Source organism: Ictidomys tridecemlineatus, chromosome 3, assembly GCF_052094955.1.
Source record: "Ictidomys tridecemlineatus isolate mIctTri1 chromosome 3, mIctTri1.hap1, whole genome shotgun sequence".
Taxonomy (NCBI): domain Eukaryota; kingdom Metazoa; phylum Chordata; class Mammalia; order Rodentia; family Sciuridae; genus Ictidomys; species Ictidomys tridecemlineatus.
This window is the reverse complement of record NC_135479.1, coordinates 26,348,210-26,362,318: the sequence shown is the minus strand read 5'-3', so window position 1 is coordinate 26,362,318 and position 14,109 is coordinate 26,348,210. Positions and strand designations below refer to the sequence as shown.

Here is a 14,109-nt window from a genome sequence, read left to right as displayed (position 1 = left end):
GCCCTTTTGAAACTCTCTTTTGTGGTGAATGAGCCCATCCTTTGCCCAAGTTGCATGGGGTCATTCATAGAGAACGGGACATGTACCTGGATAATGCCCTCAGGTCCAGCAACCTCTCAAAGGGGCCATGGTTTGTGGGACTAGGGGCGGGACCTAGTTTGGGGGGAACTAAAGATGTCAGCTGAGTCAGGGGGAACACCTGAGGGGGTAGACAGAGCCAATGGGGGAGGTCGGTAGGGAGGAGGTTCATCTGCCGGATAGGTAGGGGTGAGAATGAAGAAGAGAAAAAGCCTCAACATAGGGGAACTCCTTCCACTTTTTCGAGCGCCCACAGAAGTTAAACAGATCTCTGAGAATTGCGGGATCTAGGGATCCTCCTGGGGGCCATTGACTTTGATTGTCTAACTGATAGTAAGGCCAATCTTATGTGCAGAATTTAATAAGGGGGGAGTCTGCAGGGAGGGAAGAAGAGGCCCCCATAGGTCAGGAGAGGGACAAGGGTGGTTGAGAGAGGGAGGGGGGAGGGGAGTGCCTGTTCTTCCACCCCTCAGTACCTCCCACTCATGAACCGGGTTCCAGAGAGTCCACCATGACCATGAAGGTCGTGGTGGGGTGCGTTCTGTCCTCCAGATTGGGCGTCAGAGGTTTGTCGGTCGATCACAGTCAAATCCCCTGCGTAACCCATCTGAAGTTGGATACCCAATAGGGGAACTCACCTACTAAAGATCTGGTGTTGTAAACAGCACTCGAAAGAGTAGACCAGGACGGCAAGCCTTGAGAGAGGGGGCCCTTGAGCAGCAAGGCATTTCCCCTCTTTGGTTTCGGCACCAATGAAAGAACGAACAAGGCTTGTCATCGGAGCCAATGCCCGTTTATTGAGGAACAGCTCTGCATATTTATAGAGCCAGGGGTGGTTTGACAGTTGGCATGGGGTGCTTTTTGATTGGAGGGTAAGGATCATGTGAGCCAGCAGGGCTCACCATTAGACGGCTCTTCTTGGGGGATGGGGAAGTTAGTCTTTGGAGCCAGGGTGATTCCCAACACAGCAAGTCACTTCACAAAAAATTTTAATGGCCTAAAGAAGAGAAATTGTTTTCAGAATTATTGTTATATTTTATTCCATAGTGCCAAAGCTTACTCAAGTCTGTTGGCATTTTTTCTTCTGAAAGAAATTAGAGGAATCTAAATTTAATCTATATTATCTTCCTGAGCAGTTTTTGACTTAGTGATCTTTTAGTCACTTGTAGAATATCCTCAGTAAAAGTTTATTGAATAAACAACAACAAAAATAGAAGAGCCAAAATTACTTAGAAATTTATTCCTTTTATATGGCCAGCATCTATAACCTGATAGAAGTTTGATGGCTAATGATCCAGTATAATAGGCTGCTTACTAACCCTTTAAAGCTTTACTACACAAATATAAAAGGACCAGTATAACTTTTTTTTTTTTAAATGCAGTGCTAGGGATTAAACCCAGTTCCTCACATATGCTAGGAAGTATGACACTTTTGAAAGAGCTATTGTAGTCAGAAAAAATCAAATAATTTTTGTTGTTTGTCTAATAACATTTACTTAATTTAAATAGGAAATCTCTTCCTTTTAGAACTGAAGCTAGTTTAGCCTCTCGCAGAGAACAAAAGAGAGAACAGTACCGTCAGGTAAAGGCACATGTTCAGAAGGAAGATGGTCGAGTGCAAGCTTTTGGCTGGAGTCTGCCTCAGAAGTATAAACAGGTAAGTTGCAAAATTCTGTGAGTGATAGAAGTGTACTTGGGTGTGAAGAATTTGGAATACGTATCACAGACCTGTTCATTTCTTGCTGCGTAGACTTGGCAAGCATGTAGGGACGTGATGAGGGTTTTCAGGTTATTTTGTAGTGCCCTAGAATGCAAATGAAATACCTGAGTCTGAGAAGAGGTGTGGTCAAAAAAGGGTTCGAAGAATGTGGAACTTAAGGTTCTGCCTTAACTAGAATAAGCTGTTTTAATGCTTGGAGATTTTATTTATTTTTATTTTTATTATTTTATTTTTTTGTAGTAGTGGGAATTGAACCTAGGGTACTCTATTACTGAGCTACATCCCCAGTCTTTTTTCAGACAGGGTCTCACTAAATTGCTGAGACTGGCCTTGAACTTGGAATTTTCTTGCCCTAGCCTCCTGAGTAACTGGATTATAATCATGCTCCGCTGCACCTGACTTGAAGATTTTCTTTTTTAAAAGAACAATATTTGGGGGCCAGGGTCAGTGGTAGAGTGCTTGCCTAGCATGCATGGGGCACTGGGTTCAGTCCTCAGCACACATAAAAATAAAATATTGTGTCCACCTAAAACTAAAGAACAAATTTTTAAAAAAATATTTTTTAAAAAGTGTTTGTTGTTTAAAAAGTGTAAGAAGTCAATGGCGTCCAGCCTTTCAAATTAACTAAAGCCTAGTTCAGGTTTTCAAGAATTTTATCTACTTCATATTCCATACCCCTAAGAGACTCAGCACATTTGTATATACACATGTACACACATGTGTATATATATGAAAATTAGTGCCTTTGTTCTGAGCACTAATAGTATCCTAGTGTCCTGTTTATTTCTTTTAATTGCAACTTGATTTTCTGTTGACTTTTCAAATAAGAATAACAAAATGAACCTGAATTTGATTTCAGGGAGCAAATGTATAACAGCATTGCCTGCCCATGTCTCAGTGATTCTATTAGAAGTTTACTTTTGATAAGACTTACTAATTTGTTCCTTCCCCCACCCCATTAGGTAACAAATGGTCAAGGGGAAAATAAGATGAAAAATTTGCCTGTGCCTGTCTATCTCAGACCTCTAGATGAAAAAGATGCATCCATGAAGGTAAGCTAATTGTGAAGCTAAAGCAGGTATTCCCTAAACTTTAGATAGATTTTCTTTCCTCATAAAACCAGAAAAGTTTAAACACTGCCTCTGCAGTGAGATTATTATTCATTTTGTCGTCTTAGAGTGTATTAAATATCTAATTTACCACCCTTAGTTGTTTTAAGAAAAGGAACCACTTTAAACATTTTTAGAGAGAAAATTACAATAATACCTTTTTTTTTTTTTTTTTTTTTTCTGAGAAGCTGTGGTGTGCTGTTGGAGTCAATCTATCTGGTGGGAAGACCAGAGATGGTGGTTCTGTTGTTGGAGCAAGTGTATTTTACAAAGATGTTGCTGGTTTGGATACTGAAGGCAGCAAACAGCGAAGTGCATCTCAGAGTAGTTTAGATAAGTTAGATCAGGAACTTAAGGTAAGTGTTTACGAAACTATTAGTTTAGCTTTTTGATCCAAAATTTACTTCTGGGTACAAGTTTTTTTAAGTTGTGGTTACTATGCCCTTCCTTACCATCCCCCATTACCCTTTTAAAACCAATTTTTTTTGAGGTGTTATTCATATATAATCAAGCATATCCTTGAAATGACTATGGTCCAAAGAGTTTTGCCAAAAGTATACACCTATGCAACCACCACTACAATCAAGATATAAAGTATTTTAATCATTGATCCACTTTCACAACTACTTTTTAGTCTAGTAATTGATACTGACAAGTGGTTGTATTTTTACCTTCCCAAATTACCTGGAAATAAATTTGAAATAATATTACCTTTTATTGTAATAGCACAGCTTTATGAATATTTGCACATATTTATGATCTTAAACATTCATTCTCTTCATTTTGCCTACTTAGGAACAGCAGAAGGAGTTAAAAAGTCATGAAGAATTATCCAGTCAAGTCTGGATCTGTACCAGCACTCATTCAGCTACAAAAGTTATCATCATTGATGCTATTCAACCAGGCAACATCCTTGACAGTTTCACTGTTTGCAACTCTCACGTTCTTTGCATTGCAAGTGTCCCAGGTAAGAATGAGTCTTGTATCTCTCTTCTCTTCCCTCTCTTCCCATTCTCCACACTTGCTTCCAGGCAGGATTGCATTTGGCTGCCTAGCTCTCATGGAGTTCTAGTTGGGGAAAACCAAAAATTAACTAGAAACTCTTGAATAAACAAGATATTTTCAGATAGTGAAAATACTGTGAAGAAAATGAAATATGAGAAGATAAATGGGAGTCAAAGGACAGGGTGCTATTTATATTAAATAATAAAGGAAGGTGTTCTAATATTCTGAATTAAATATATGATGTTAAAGACATTTGTTAAAAAATTTAGAAGGGGGCCTGAGGTTGTGGCTCAGTGGTATAGAGTGCTTGTCTGGCATTTGTGAGGCCCTGGGTTCTATCCCCAGCACTACATAAAAAAAATAAACAAATAAAATAAAGGTTTAAATTTAAAAAAAAAAAATTAAAAGGGCTGGGTGCAGTCACACACACCCTGTAATCCCAGTGGCTCAGGAGGCTGAGGCAGAATTCAAAGTCAGCTTCAGGCACTTAGTTAGACCCTGAGCAACTCAGCAAAGACCATGTCTCTAAATAAAATATTAAAAAGAGCTGGGAATGTGGGTAAATGCCCTTGGGTTCAATCCCTGGTACCCAATAAATAAGTAAATTTAAAAAAATAAAAAGTCCATAACATCCTTACAATGAGACCCTGTTTCAACAAAAAAGATAAAAAGGTCAGGGGATGTAGGTCAGTGGTAAAGCACACCTGGTTCAATCCCCAGTATTAAAAAAAAAAAAAATCTGGGGCTGGGGTTGTGGCTCAGAGGTAGAGCGCTCACCTGTCATGCATAGGGCACTGGGTTCCATCCTCAGCACCACATAACAATAAAATGAAGATGTTGTGTCCACCTATAACTTAAAAAAAAAAATATATATATATATATATATATATATATATATATATATATATCTGGTATGATGGAAAATCTAGAAATAGATAATAATGATAGCTACACAACATTGTGAATGTAAATAATGTCACTGACTTGTATTTTTTTTGTGGGGAGTGCTACTGGGAATTGAAAACAGGGGTACTTGACCACTAAACCACATCCCCAGCCCTATTTTGTGTTTTATTTAGAGACAGGGTCTCACTGAGTTACTTAGCACCTTGCTTTTGCTGAGGCTGGCTTTGAACTCAGGATCCTCCTGCCTCACTCTCCCAAGCCACTGGGATTACAGGTGTGTGTCATTGCTCCTGGTTGTACTTTTCATTATAATTAAATTTTTGGTATTACATGAATAAAAAAATCTTCTAAATAAAGCGGAGAAGGTTTGTTTTTATTTTGTAAATGCTTAATTTTTTAATGTATTAATCTCTTAAGGCACTATGTATATATACTTAGGGACATTTATTTATTTCTTTTTTTTCTTTTTAGTACTGGGGATTGAACTAAGGACACTGAGTCACATCCCAAGCCCATTTCATTTTTTATTTTGAGACAGGGTCTTGCTAAGTTGCTTAGGGCCTGACTGAGTTGCTGAGGCTGGCTTTGAACTTGTGATTCTCCTGCTTCAGCCTCCTGAGTATCTGGGATTATAGGCGTATATCACAGCATCCAGCAGGGTTTTAATTTTTAATAGTAATAGATAATCCATATTTCAAATAGTAATCTCATTCATTTAAAAAAAACCTTTTAAAAATTTTTTTGCTGGCTTGATGTCACATACTGTCAGACTGTTTTAAACTTCACATGGCTGGTATGGATTTAATTAAGAACATGACATTTTTGGGGCTGGGGATGTGGCTCAAGTGGTAGCGCGCTTGCCTGGCATGCTCGGGGCGCTGGGTTCGATCCTCAGCACCACATAAAAAGTAAAAATAAAGATGTCGTGTCCACCGAAAACTAAAAATATATATGTATATATATATATATATGTATATATATATATATATACATATATATATATATTAAAAAATTCTCTCTCTCTCTAAAAAAAAGAACATGACATTTCATGTTTTTTATGTGCACTCGCCTTAATAGCTATATTTTTATATTTTTAAATTTTCATTAGTTTTAGCTATATTATTTTACTTTTTCAGTCAATTTCCTATTTTTAATGCTACCAGTTTGGCAATGTTATTTAAGTCCCTATATCACCTGCACATTTTCTTTTTTTTTTTTTAATGTGAATAAATAGAGTATTTTTTTTTTCTTAAACCACTATTGAAAATTTTTTTTTTATTGGTTGTTCAAAACATTACAAAGCTCTTGACATATCATGTTTCATACATTAGATTCAAGTTGGTTATGAACTCCCATTTTTACCCCAAATACAGATTGCAGAATCACATCGGTTACACATCCACATTTTTACATAATGCCATATTAGTGACTGCTGTATTCTGCTATCCTCTACTATCCCCCCTCCCCTCCCCTCCCATCTTCTCTCTCTACCCCATCTACTGTATTTCATTTCTCTCCTTGTTTATTTTCCCGTTCCACTCACAACCTCTTATGTGTAATTTTATATAACAATGAGGGTCTCCCTCCATTACCATGCAATTTCCCTTTTCACTCCCTTTCCCTCCCGCCTAATGTATCTGTTTAATGTTGATCTTTTCTTCCTGCTCTTCCTCCTTGCTCTGTTCATAGTTGCTCTCATTATATCAAAGAAGACATTTGGTATTTGTTTTTTAGGGATTGGCTAGCTTCACTAAGCATAATCTGCTCTAGTGCCATCCATTTCCCTGCAAATTCCATGATTTTTGTCATTTTTTAGTGCTGCGTAATATTCCATGGTGTATAAATGCCACATTTTTTTTATCCATTCATCTATTGAAGGGCATCTGGGTTGGTTCCACAGTCTAGTAATTGTGAATTGTGCTGCTATGAACATCGATGTGGCAGTATTCCTGTAGTAAGCTCTTTTAAGGTGTTCAGGGAATAGTCCGAGAAGGGCAATAGCTGGGTCAAATGGTGGTTCCATTCCCAGCTTTCCCAGGAATCTCCATACTGCTTTCCAAATTGGCTGCACCAGTTTTCAGTCTCACCAGCAATGTACAAGAGTACCCTTTTCCCCACATCCTCGCCAGCACTTGTTGTTTAACTTCATAATGGCTGCCAATCTTACTGGAGTGAGATGGTATCTTAGAGTTCACCTGCACATTTTCACCTTAAGCTTCAAGTGACTTTAATGGAGGGAAAAAAAGTGCTGTTTATAGGAGTTTACTTAACTATTAAAGTTTATCTTATTTTCCAGGAGCCCGAGAAACAGACTATCCTGCAGGAGAAGAACTTTCAGAATCTGGTCAGGTGGACAAAGCATCTTTATGTGGAAGCATGACAAGCAACAGCTCAGCAGAGACAGATAGCTTGTTGGGAGGCATCACAGTGGTTGGTTGCTCCACAGAAGGTGTGACAGGAACTGCCACTTCTCCTAGTACCAATGGTGCTTCACCAGTGATAGACAAACCACCAGGTATGTCTGCTCTTACCTACCATGTGTTGTGGAGTTTGATCCTATCCCAGATGCCTCATTAGGGACTTGTTGATCCTAAATTTGCAAGAATGAAAGAGCTGGGAAGAAGATGCCATATTGACTGTTACCTGCTCAGTTCCATAATACAATGCAAAGAGAGGATCAGTGGAGTGGAGATTTGTGTGGGGAAAGAATTGGCATGGAAAAGTTCAAACTCGGAGTGCTTTATATATTTTATAGAAATGGAAGCGGAAAATAGTGAGGTTGATGAAAATGTTCCAACAGCAGAAGAAGCAACTGAAGCCACAGAAGGCAATGCAGGATCCACTGAAGACACTGTGGACATCTCCCAGCCTGGTGTATACACAGAGCATGTCTTTACAGATCCTTTAGGAGTTCAGCTCCCAGAAGACCTCTCTCCAGTCTATCAGTCAAGGTATACCTCCTAAGTCACTAACTTAGAAAACTGGGTAAAGAGCACAACTAAAAGGAACCAAAATAACCTCAAGTAGCCAAAACATTCCTGCTAATTGGCATCAGTGTTGTGATCCGAATGATGTTATTGCCTGTTCCTGCTGTATCTTCATCTTTTCCTTTCTCTTCATTCTCTTTGGATACTTTTTTCCCTTCATTTCTTCTGGGTGTTTTCCAATATAAAAAAATCTTGTCCATCAATTCAAACTCTTCCTGGTCATTTTTTCCTGTTTTTTGTCTTTTTAAATTATATTATGTTTTCCATTCTACTATTAATTCTTGGTCGTTTAAATTCCCATCCCCATCCTCACTCAAACTCCCATCACCAGCAAAATTGGCCATTGTTTAAATTTGTCTCACTCATACTCCCATCACATGAGCTTGAATGACCTTTCTGAATTTAGTTATCATATAAACATTTTCTTAGAAAACAGGCTTTTCCTTTAAAGCGTTGGTTAATTCAGTCCCATTTAGTGAATTATTTCATTTTCTTTCTTGCCTTCTCTAGAAGCCCTTCGGTGAGGGTCTCTTGAAACTGAATTTTTTCTCAGTGTGTAGAGCAACCAAAAGTCTACTAATATTTAAACCAGAACAAATCATTCATTAACATTTAATTGTTAATTTAGAATAAAGTCACATTTTGAATTTGGTAGTCCAGTTATATCCTTTACTTAATTTTTCCTAACAACTCAAAAGAAAAGTTTTATGATAGAATACAAGCATATTTCAGCTTAATTTCCTTTAGAAAACTCTTTTAGTTTTTGAGTGTATGTGTATCTTTTCCTCCCCAGAAGAAACTATTGTAAAATTCAAAATAACTATAAAGGAGACCCATAATTATAATCTGTGCATTGTCTGCTGAATTTCATTACCATGTCTTACTCCCTTATCTGCACTTTAAAACTCCTGGGTTAATGTTTTTGGTACACCGGTTGAATTTTTTTGTTTTTTTTGTACCAGAGATTGAACTTAGGGGCACTTGACCACTGAGCTACATCCCAGCCCTGTTTTGTATTTTACTTTGAGACAAGGTCTCACTGAATTGCTTAGTGCCTCACTTTTGCTGAGGCTGGCTTTGAACTCGGGATCCTCTGCCTCAGCCTCTCAAGCCACAAGATTACAGGCGTTTGCCACTGCACCCAGCTTGAAATATTACTATTTAACATTGGCTTTCTGGAATTTTACTGTTCGATTTTTTTTTTTTTTTTTTAAGACCAGTGATAATCTGCATTTGGGGTAAAATTGGAGTTCATAACCCACTTCAATCTAATGTATGAAATATGATATGTCAAGAGCTTTGTAATGTTGTGAACAACCAATAAAAAAAAATAAAAAATTAAGGAAAAAAAAAAAAAAAGACCAGTGATAAACTTAAATGTAGAAGTCAGGATGATGGAGCACACCTATAGTCCCAGCTGATTGGGAGGCTCAGGAGTATAGGTTACAAGCCTAGGCAATTTAGCAAGACTCAAAGTTTAACAAAAACAACAAAAGAAAGTTCAGTGTCAGAGCACTTTCCTAGCAAGATCCTGGATTTAATCTTCAGTACCACAAAAAATAAGATAAATGAAAACTTTTTAAAAACACATTAAGGGGCTGGAGATGTGGCTCAAGTGGTAGCGTGCTCACCTGGCATGTGTGAGGCACTTGGTTCGTTTCTCAGCACCTTATAAAAATATGTTGTGTCCACCTAAAAAATTTTAAAAACACATACACATTACATAGAAATGTTCAGTCCCCTAAAAATCATAGGTAAGTGTACTCATTTCTTTCTTGTTCCCTCTTTCACAGTAATGACTCAGATGTGTATAAAGATCAAGTATCAGTATTGCCAAATGAACAAGACCTGGTGAGAGAAGAAGCTCAGAAAATGAGTAGTCTTTTACCAACCATGTGGCTTGGAGCTCAAAATGGCTGGTAAGCGCCAGCACGTTCACTATGACAGTATATTTAATCCTTTACTTTTGCTTTTGAAAGCAGAAGAAAAATGAATAAAATGGGGTAAACACAAAGTATATATTAATAAAAAGAATTTATGATATACACAAAAGTTTCAAGTTTTGTTCACAAACTGAACTTGGATTGGTTATGAAAGGTAAACTATATTATTTTTGCTATAGAGTATTCTCTTTAAATAATATTCTTAGGAGAAGAGGTAAATAAGATTTTAAAGTCTGGGTTCTCTAGAAGTAGAAGATCCTGAAGAGCACAAAAATAAAGAATTATGGATGTATAGAATGTGTACATAGGTTTATGTTGGCAAGAAATACTATTGATTGAACTAATGTGTCTGGTTTCAGGAAAGCCCAATCCCAAGCATGACTTTATAGTAGATGTACTAGAAAAAACAGAAAAAAATCATAGTTTGAAAGCTCAGAGGATAATAATTAACATTACAAGGCTTGTTCATTTTCTAGTATTGTAGAGAATCTTACAAACCTGTGCGTTTCTAGAGGTTGAGCAGGATCACTTGTGTGTCTTTTCCATAGGGGTCTAATATAAAAGGAGGGATCAGCAAACATGTGTAAATGTGTTCTAATAGAAGGTTTTGAACACTAAAAGTTAAATTCCATTTGAAATTCACATGTCACAAAATTCTCTTAATTTTTCCTCTAACCATTTAAAAAAAGAAAAACTTCTTAGTTTTCGGACTAAAGTGGCAGGCTGGGTTTGGCCAGGAGTGATCATATCAGAAAACCTGTATCAAATGTATCAAACCTGTATCAAACCTGCTAGCCAGTCCCTAATGTGCATCACCTTGTCACCTAAAAGTAGCAGACAGTTTAAGATAATTCAGGGGTTTTAGCTAAAAATTTGTGGGGCAAGCTGAAGTTAGTTGAAGCTAATTGATACTCCAACATTAAACACTAGTCTGAATGATTTTCAGACTCCAGTTGTTTCTTTTTGCTTGAGCAGCCTATTTCTCTGAGGCTAACCCTGACTCTCATTTTTGTTTTTTGACTATTGCATAAAAGCAGCAGCACCTTTATGTCAAATCTGTATGGTCCTCTTCTTTCCTCTTGATTGAATTTTGTGGTCACTACTAGAAATAAGCAACAATGTAATATTTTCTATGCCTTACCAGTCTTCACTTTGTTTCTGCAGTTTGTATGTCCACTCATCTGTAGCCCAGTGGAGGAAATGCCTCCATTCCATTAAACTTAAAGATTCGATTCTCAGTATTGTGTAAGTTTTATTTTTGAAATTCTTCCTTGAAAAACTACATATTTTGGTATAAACTAGATTTTTAAGATTATACAATCTAATAGGTACTTCATGAATAAATCAGTATCTAGGTTTGGTTGATTGGTTTTAACTCATTTTTTGAAACAGGAGAAATTAGAGTGAAAAAGTCTATAATAGAAAATAAAAAAGAAAACTTTTATGTAGAAGGGAAACCTTAACTTGGCAGATTGATTTGTCACCATACTGGGAGTTCTTCAGTATTTCCAGGAGAGAATCAGTGCTTATTAATTTCTGTTTGTTTGCAGTATTCCTTATAGTTTGTGAATATGTATGTTGGGGGATTAATTTGCTAGTTCTTTTCTATATGTTGGCTATCAAAGATCTGACAGTTTATCTCTCAGTCGAGTGATCTGTTAGTTCCACTCAAAGAGTGTGTTTTTTGGCTTATAGAATCATCTTGACTATCTGCAGTGAGAGAAAGAGGTTTGCCCAGAAAGTGAAACAACTGAGATAGCACACATGCCGTTTATTTAGTTCAGACGACATTGTTGCATAGCAAGACATTCACAATGAAGAAAGCAGTGTGGCAGGACATAGTGGTATAGGCTTGTAATCCCAGTGGCTTGGGAGCCCGAAGCAGGAGGATCGCAAGTTCCAAGCCACTTAGCAAGATCCTGTCTCAAAATAAAACCTAAGATCTGGGGATCTAGTTCAGTGATAGAGCATCCCTGGGTTCAATCCCCAGTACTGAAAAAAAAAGAAGAAAAAGTATGTTCCTTTATGTTCTGTGTAATCTCCTTATCTTGTCATATAATGGTGCTTTGAAAGGCTCAGCACTAATGCAGTGGCATGTGGCTTTTCCTCAGTAGAGATTCTGAAATCTCTTTTCCTGTTTCCAGACACGTGAAAGGAATTGTGTTAGTGGCCCTGGCTGATGGCACCCTTGCAATCTTTCACAGAGGAGTTGGTGAGTTATGAATAGATAATGTATATGCTTTATCTTTTATAATTTAAAAAAATAAACTTTTTTATTTTGATGCAGGGTCTCCCTAAGTTGCTTAGGGCTTTGCTAAATTGCCAAGGCTGGCCTTGAATTTGTGATACTCCTCTCTTAGTCTCCTGAGTCACTGGGACTACAGGTGTACGCCAATGCCCTTTGCAGCTAGTAATATTTTAAAGACATGATACTTAATAAACATCAGTAAATACAAATGCCTTCATGGAGATATGCATGAGCAGTATGACTCATGGAAAATATATTTACCATAGTGAGCAAGTAGTTTAGCATTTTCTGGTACTCATATAATAAATATGGAGGCTTTTGTTTTGCATTTATACATTTACTAGAAAGAAGTTTTGTGAGTATTATTTTTTTCATTTGTCCTGCTTAAAATTTATGATATACATCTACTTATATATTTTGTTGTTGTTATTTGTTTTTTTAAGAGGGGTACCAGGGATTGAACTCAGGAGCACTCAACCACTGAGCCACATCCCCAGCACTAGTTTGTATTTTATTTAGAGACAGGGTCTCATTGAGTTACTCAGTACTTCACTTTTGCTGAGGCTGGCTTTGAACTCGGGATCCTCCTGCCTCAGCCTCCCTAGCAGCTGGAATTACAGGCCTGCACCACTGCACCTGGCATATATTTGTTAAGTTTTTATTAATTATTTTTTTAAGGTTTAGTATTTTTATATCTTATATTTCTGTTTTATTTTATTTGATTGATTGATTGATTGATACTGAGAAACCTCAAGGATATTCTACCACTGAACTACATCCTCAACCCTTTTCATTCTTTATTTTAAGTTGTCCAGGCTGGCCTTGAACTTGCCATCCTACTGCTTTGGCCTCCCAAGTAACTGGGATTATAGGCATGTGCCATCATACTCAGTTATATTCCCCTTTAAAGCCACTGTTTTTGCCACTTCAGGTGAAGGGGAGATGGTATCAGAAAACTTATATTGAATGGGTTAGATTAAGAGAATTGAGTACGTATCACTTTATCACTCCTTTGTACATGTGTCAACCAAAATCATAGTTGCTAAATTGCCAGTAGGGTGGTAGATCAGGGAAATATTATACACTGCTTTTGAGTTTTATCAAAGCACTTTCTCAAAATCTCATGTATCTTTTTGAGCTTAGAGATATGTTAGGTAGCTGATACTTAGGTACCTTTGTAACTGAACATTACCTAGATATTGCTGGTTAATAACTCCATGTTATCAAAGAGATAGGGTCCTATTTTATTTCAGAGGCCCTTTATGAAATTTTCTGTTTATTCTTCACAACATCTTATGAACAATATTCTATTGCTATCCTTGTTTTATAGATTAGGAAACTGAGGTACAGAGCATTTTAGTCACCTGTTTGTTCATGGTCCCTCAACTAGTTAAGTGAAAGAGCCTAGAAAATAATCACATAATAAATATTTTGAATAAACTGAATCTAAAATTATATTGATAGAATAAGATAAAATACATTTATTTAGTTGAGGACCAGCACAAAGTCCTACATTTGATATCAGAAGAGCAAGATGGGAAAGACATGTCTGAAGTGAGAATTACATGAAGATTAACTATAAACTCAATATGAGGTAGTTAACATTTTAAACCTCATAGAAATAAAATGTACAGAAGAGTGCTTATGGTGATCCTGCTTTGCTTGACAAAATAACTTATGCAATGGGTATCAACACAGGAGAATTAAGATAAAGATCTGTAAACTGTGATAGGTACAAACGTCATTCAAAAGATGCTTTGTTGAGCCAGGTGCAGTGGTGCACACCCATAATTCCAGTGGCTTAGGAGGCTGAGGCAGGAGGATCCCAAGTTCAAAGCCACCCCAGCAGCAGAAGTGAGGTGCTAAGCAACTCAGTGGGACCCTGTCTCTAAATCAAATACAAAATAGGACTGGGGATGTGGTACAGGGGTCAAGTGCCCCTGAGTTCAATCCCTGGTACCAAAAGAAAAACATGCTTGATGTTGAAAAGACAAGACAGAGCTTAACAAAGAAATTAGGACTGTATTGATTCTGTTAGCTGGGCAAATCTATAGACCGGGGCTGGGGATGTGGCTCAAGCAGTAGCGTGCTCCTTTGGCGTGCGTGCGGCCCT

The 14,109-nt window shown here is 37.3% G+C and overlaps 1 protein-coding gene across 15 annotated transcripts in view; it reads left to right on the top strand.

Moving 5' to 3' along the window:
- The window catches only part of Spag9 (sperm associated antigen 9), a 150,131-nt gene that overhangs the window by 115,545 nt on the left and 20,477 nt on the right, over positions 1–14,109 (top strand). For 14 of the 15 annotated variants that reach the window (XM_078042249.1, XM_078042244.1, XM_078042247.1 and 11 more), the window contains 9 exons: positions 1,606–1,735; positions 2,761–2,850; positions 3,096–3,263; positions 3,703–3,874; positions 7,115–7,333; positions 7,574–7,769; positions 9,599–9,724; positions 10,913–10,993; positions 11,893–11,960. In XM_078042249.1, coding sequence (XP_077898375.1) covers positions 1,606–1,735; positions 2,761–2,850; positions 3,096–3,263; positions 3,703–3,874; positions 7,115–7,333; positions 7,574–7,769; positions 9,599–9,724; positions 10,913–10,993; positions 11,893–11,960 — 1,250 coding nt within the window. The remainder of the gene's footprint in view (positions 1–1,605; positions 1,736–2,760; positions 2,851–3,095; positions 3,264–3,702; positions 3,875–7,114; positions 7,334–7,573; positions 7,770–9,598; positions 9,725–10,912; positions 10,994–11,892; positions 11,961–14,109) is intronic. The other variant, XM_078042248.1, reaches the window with a different exon arrangement.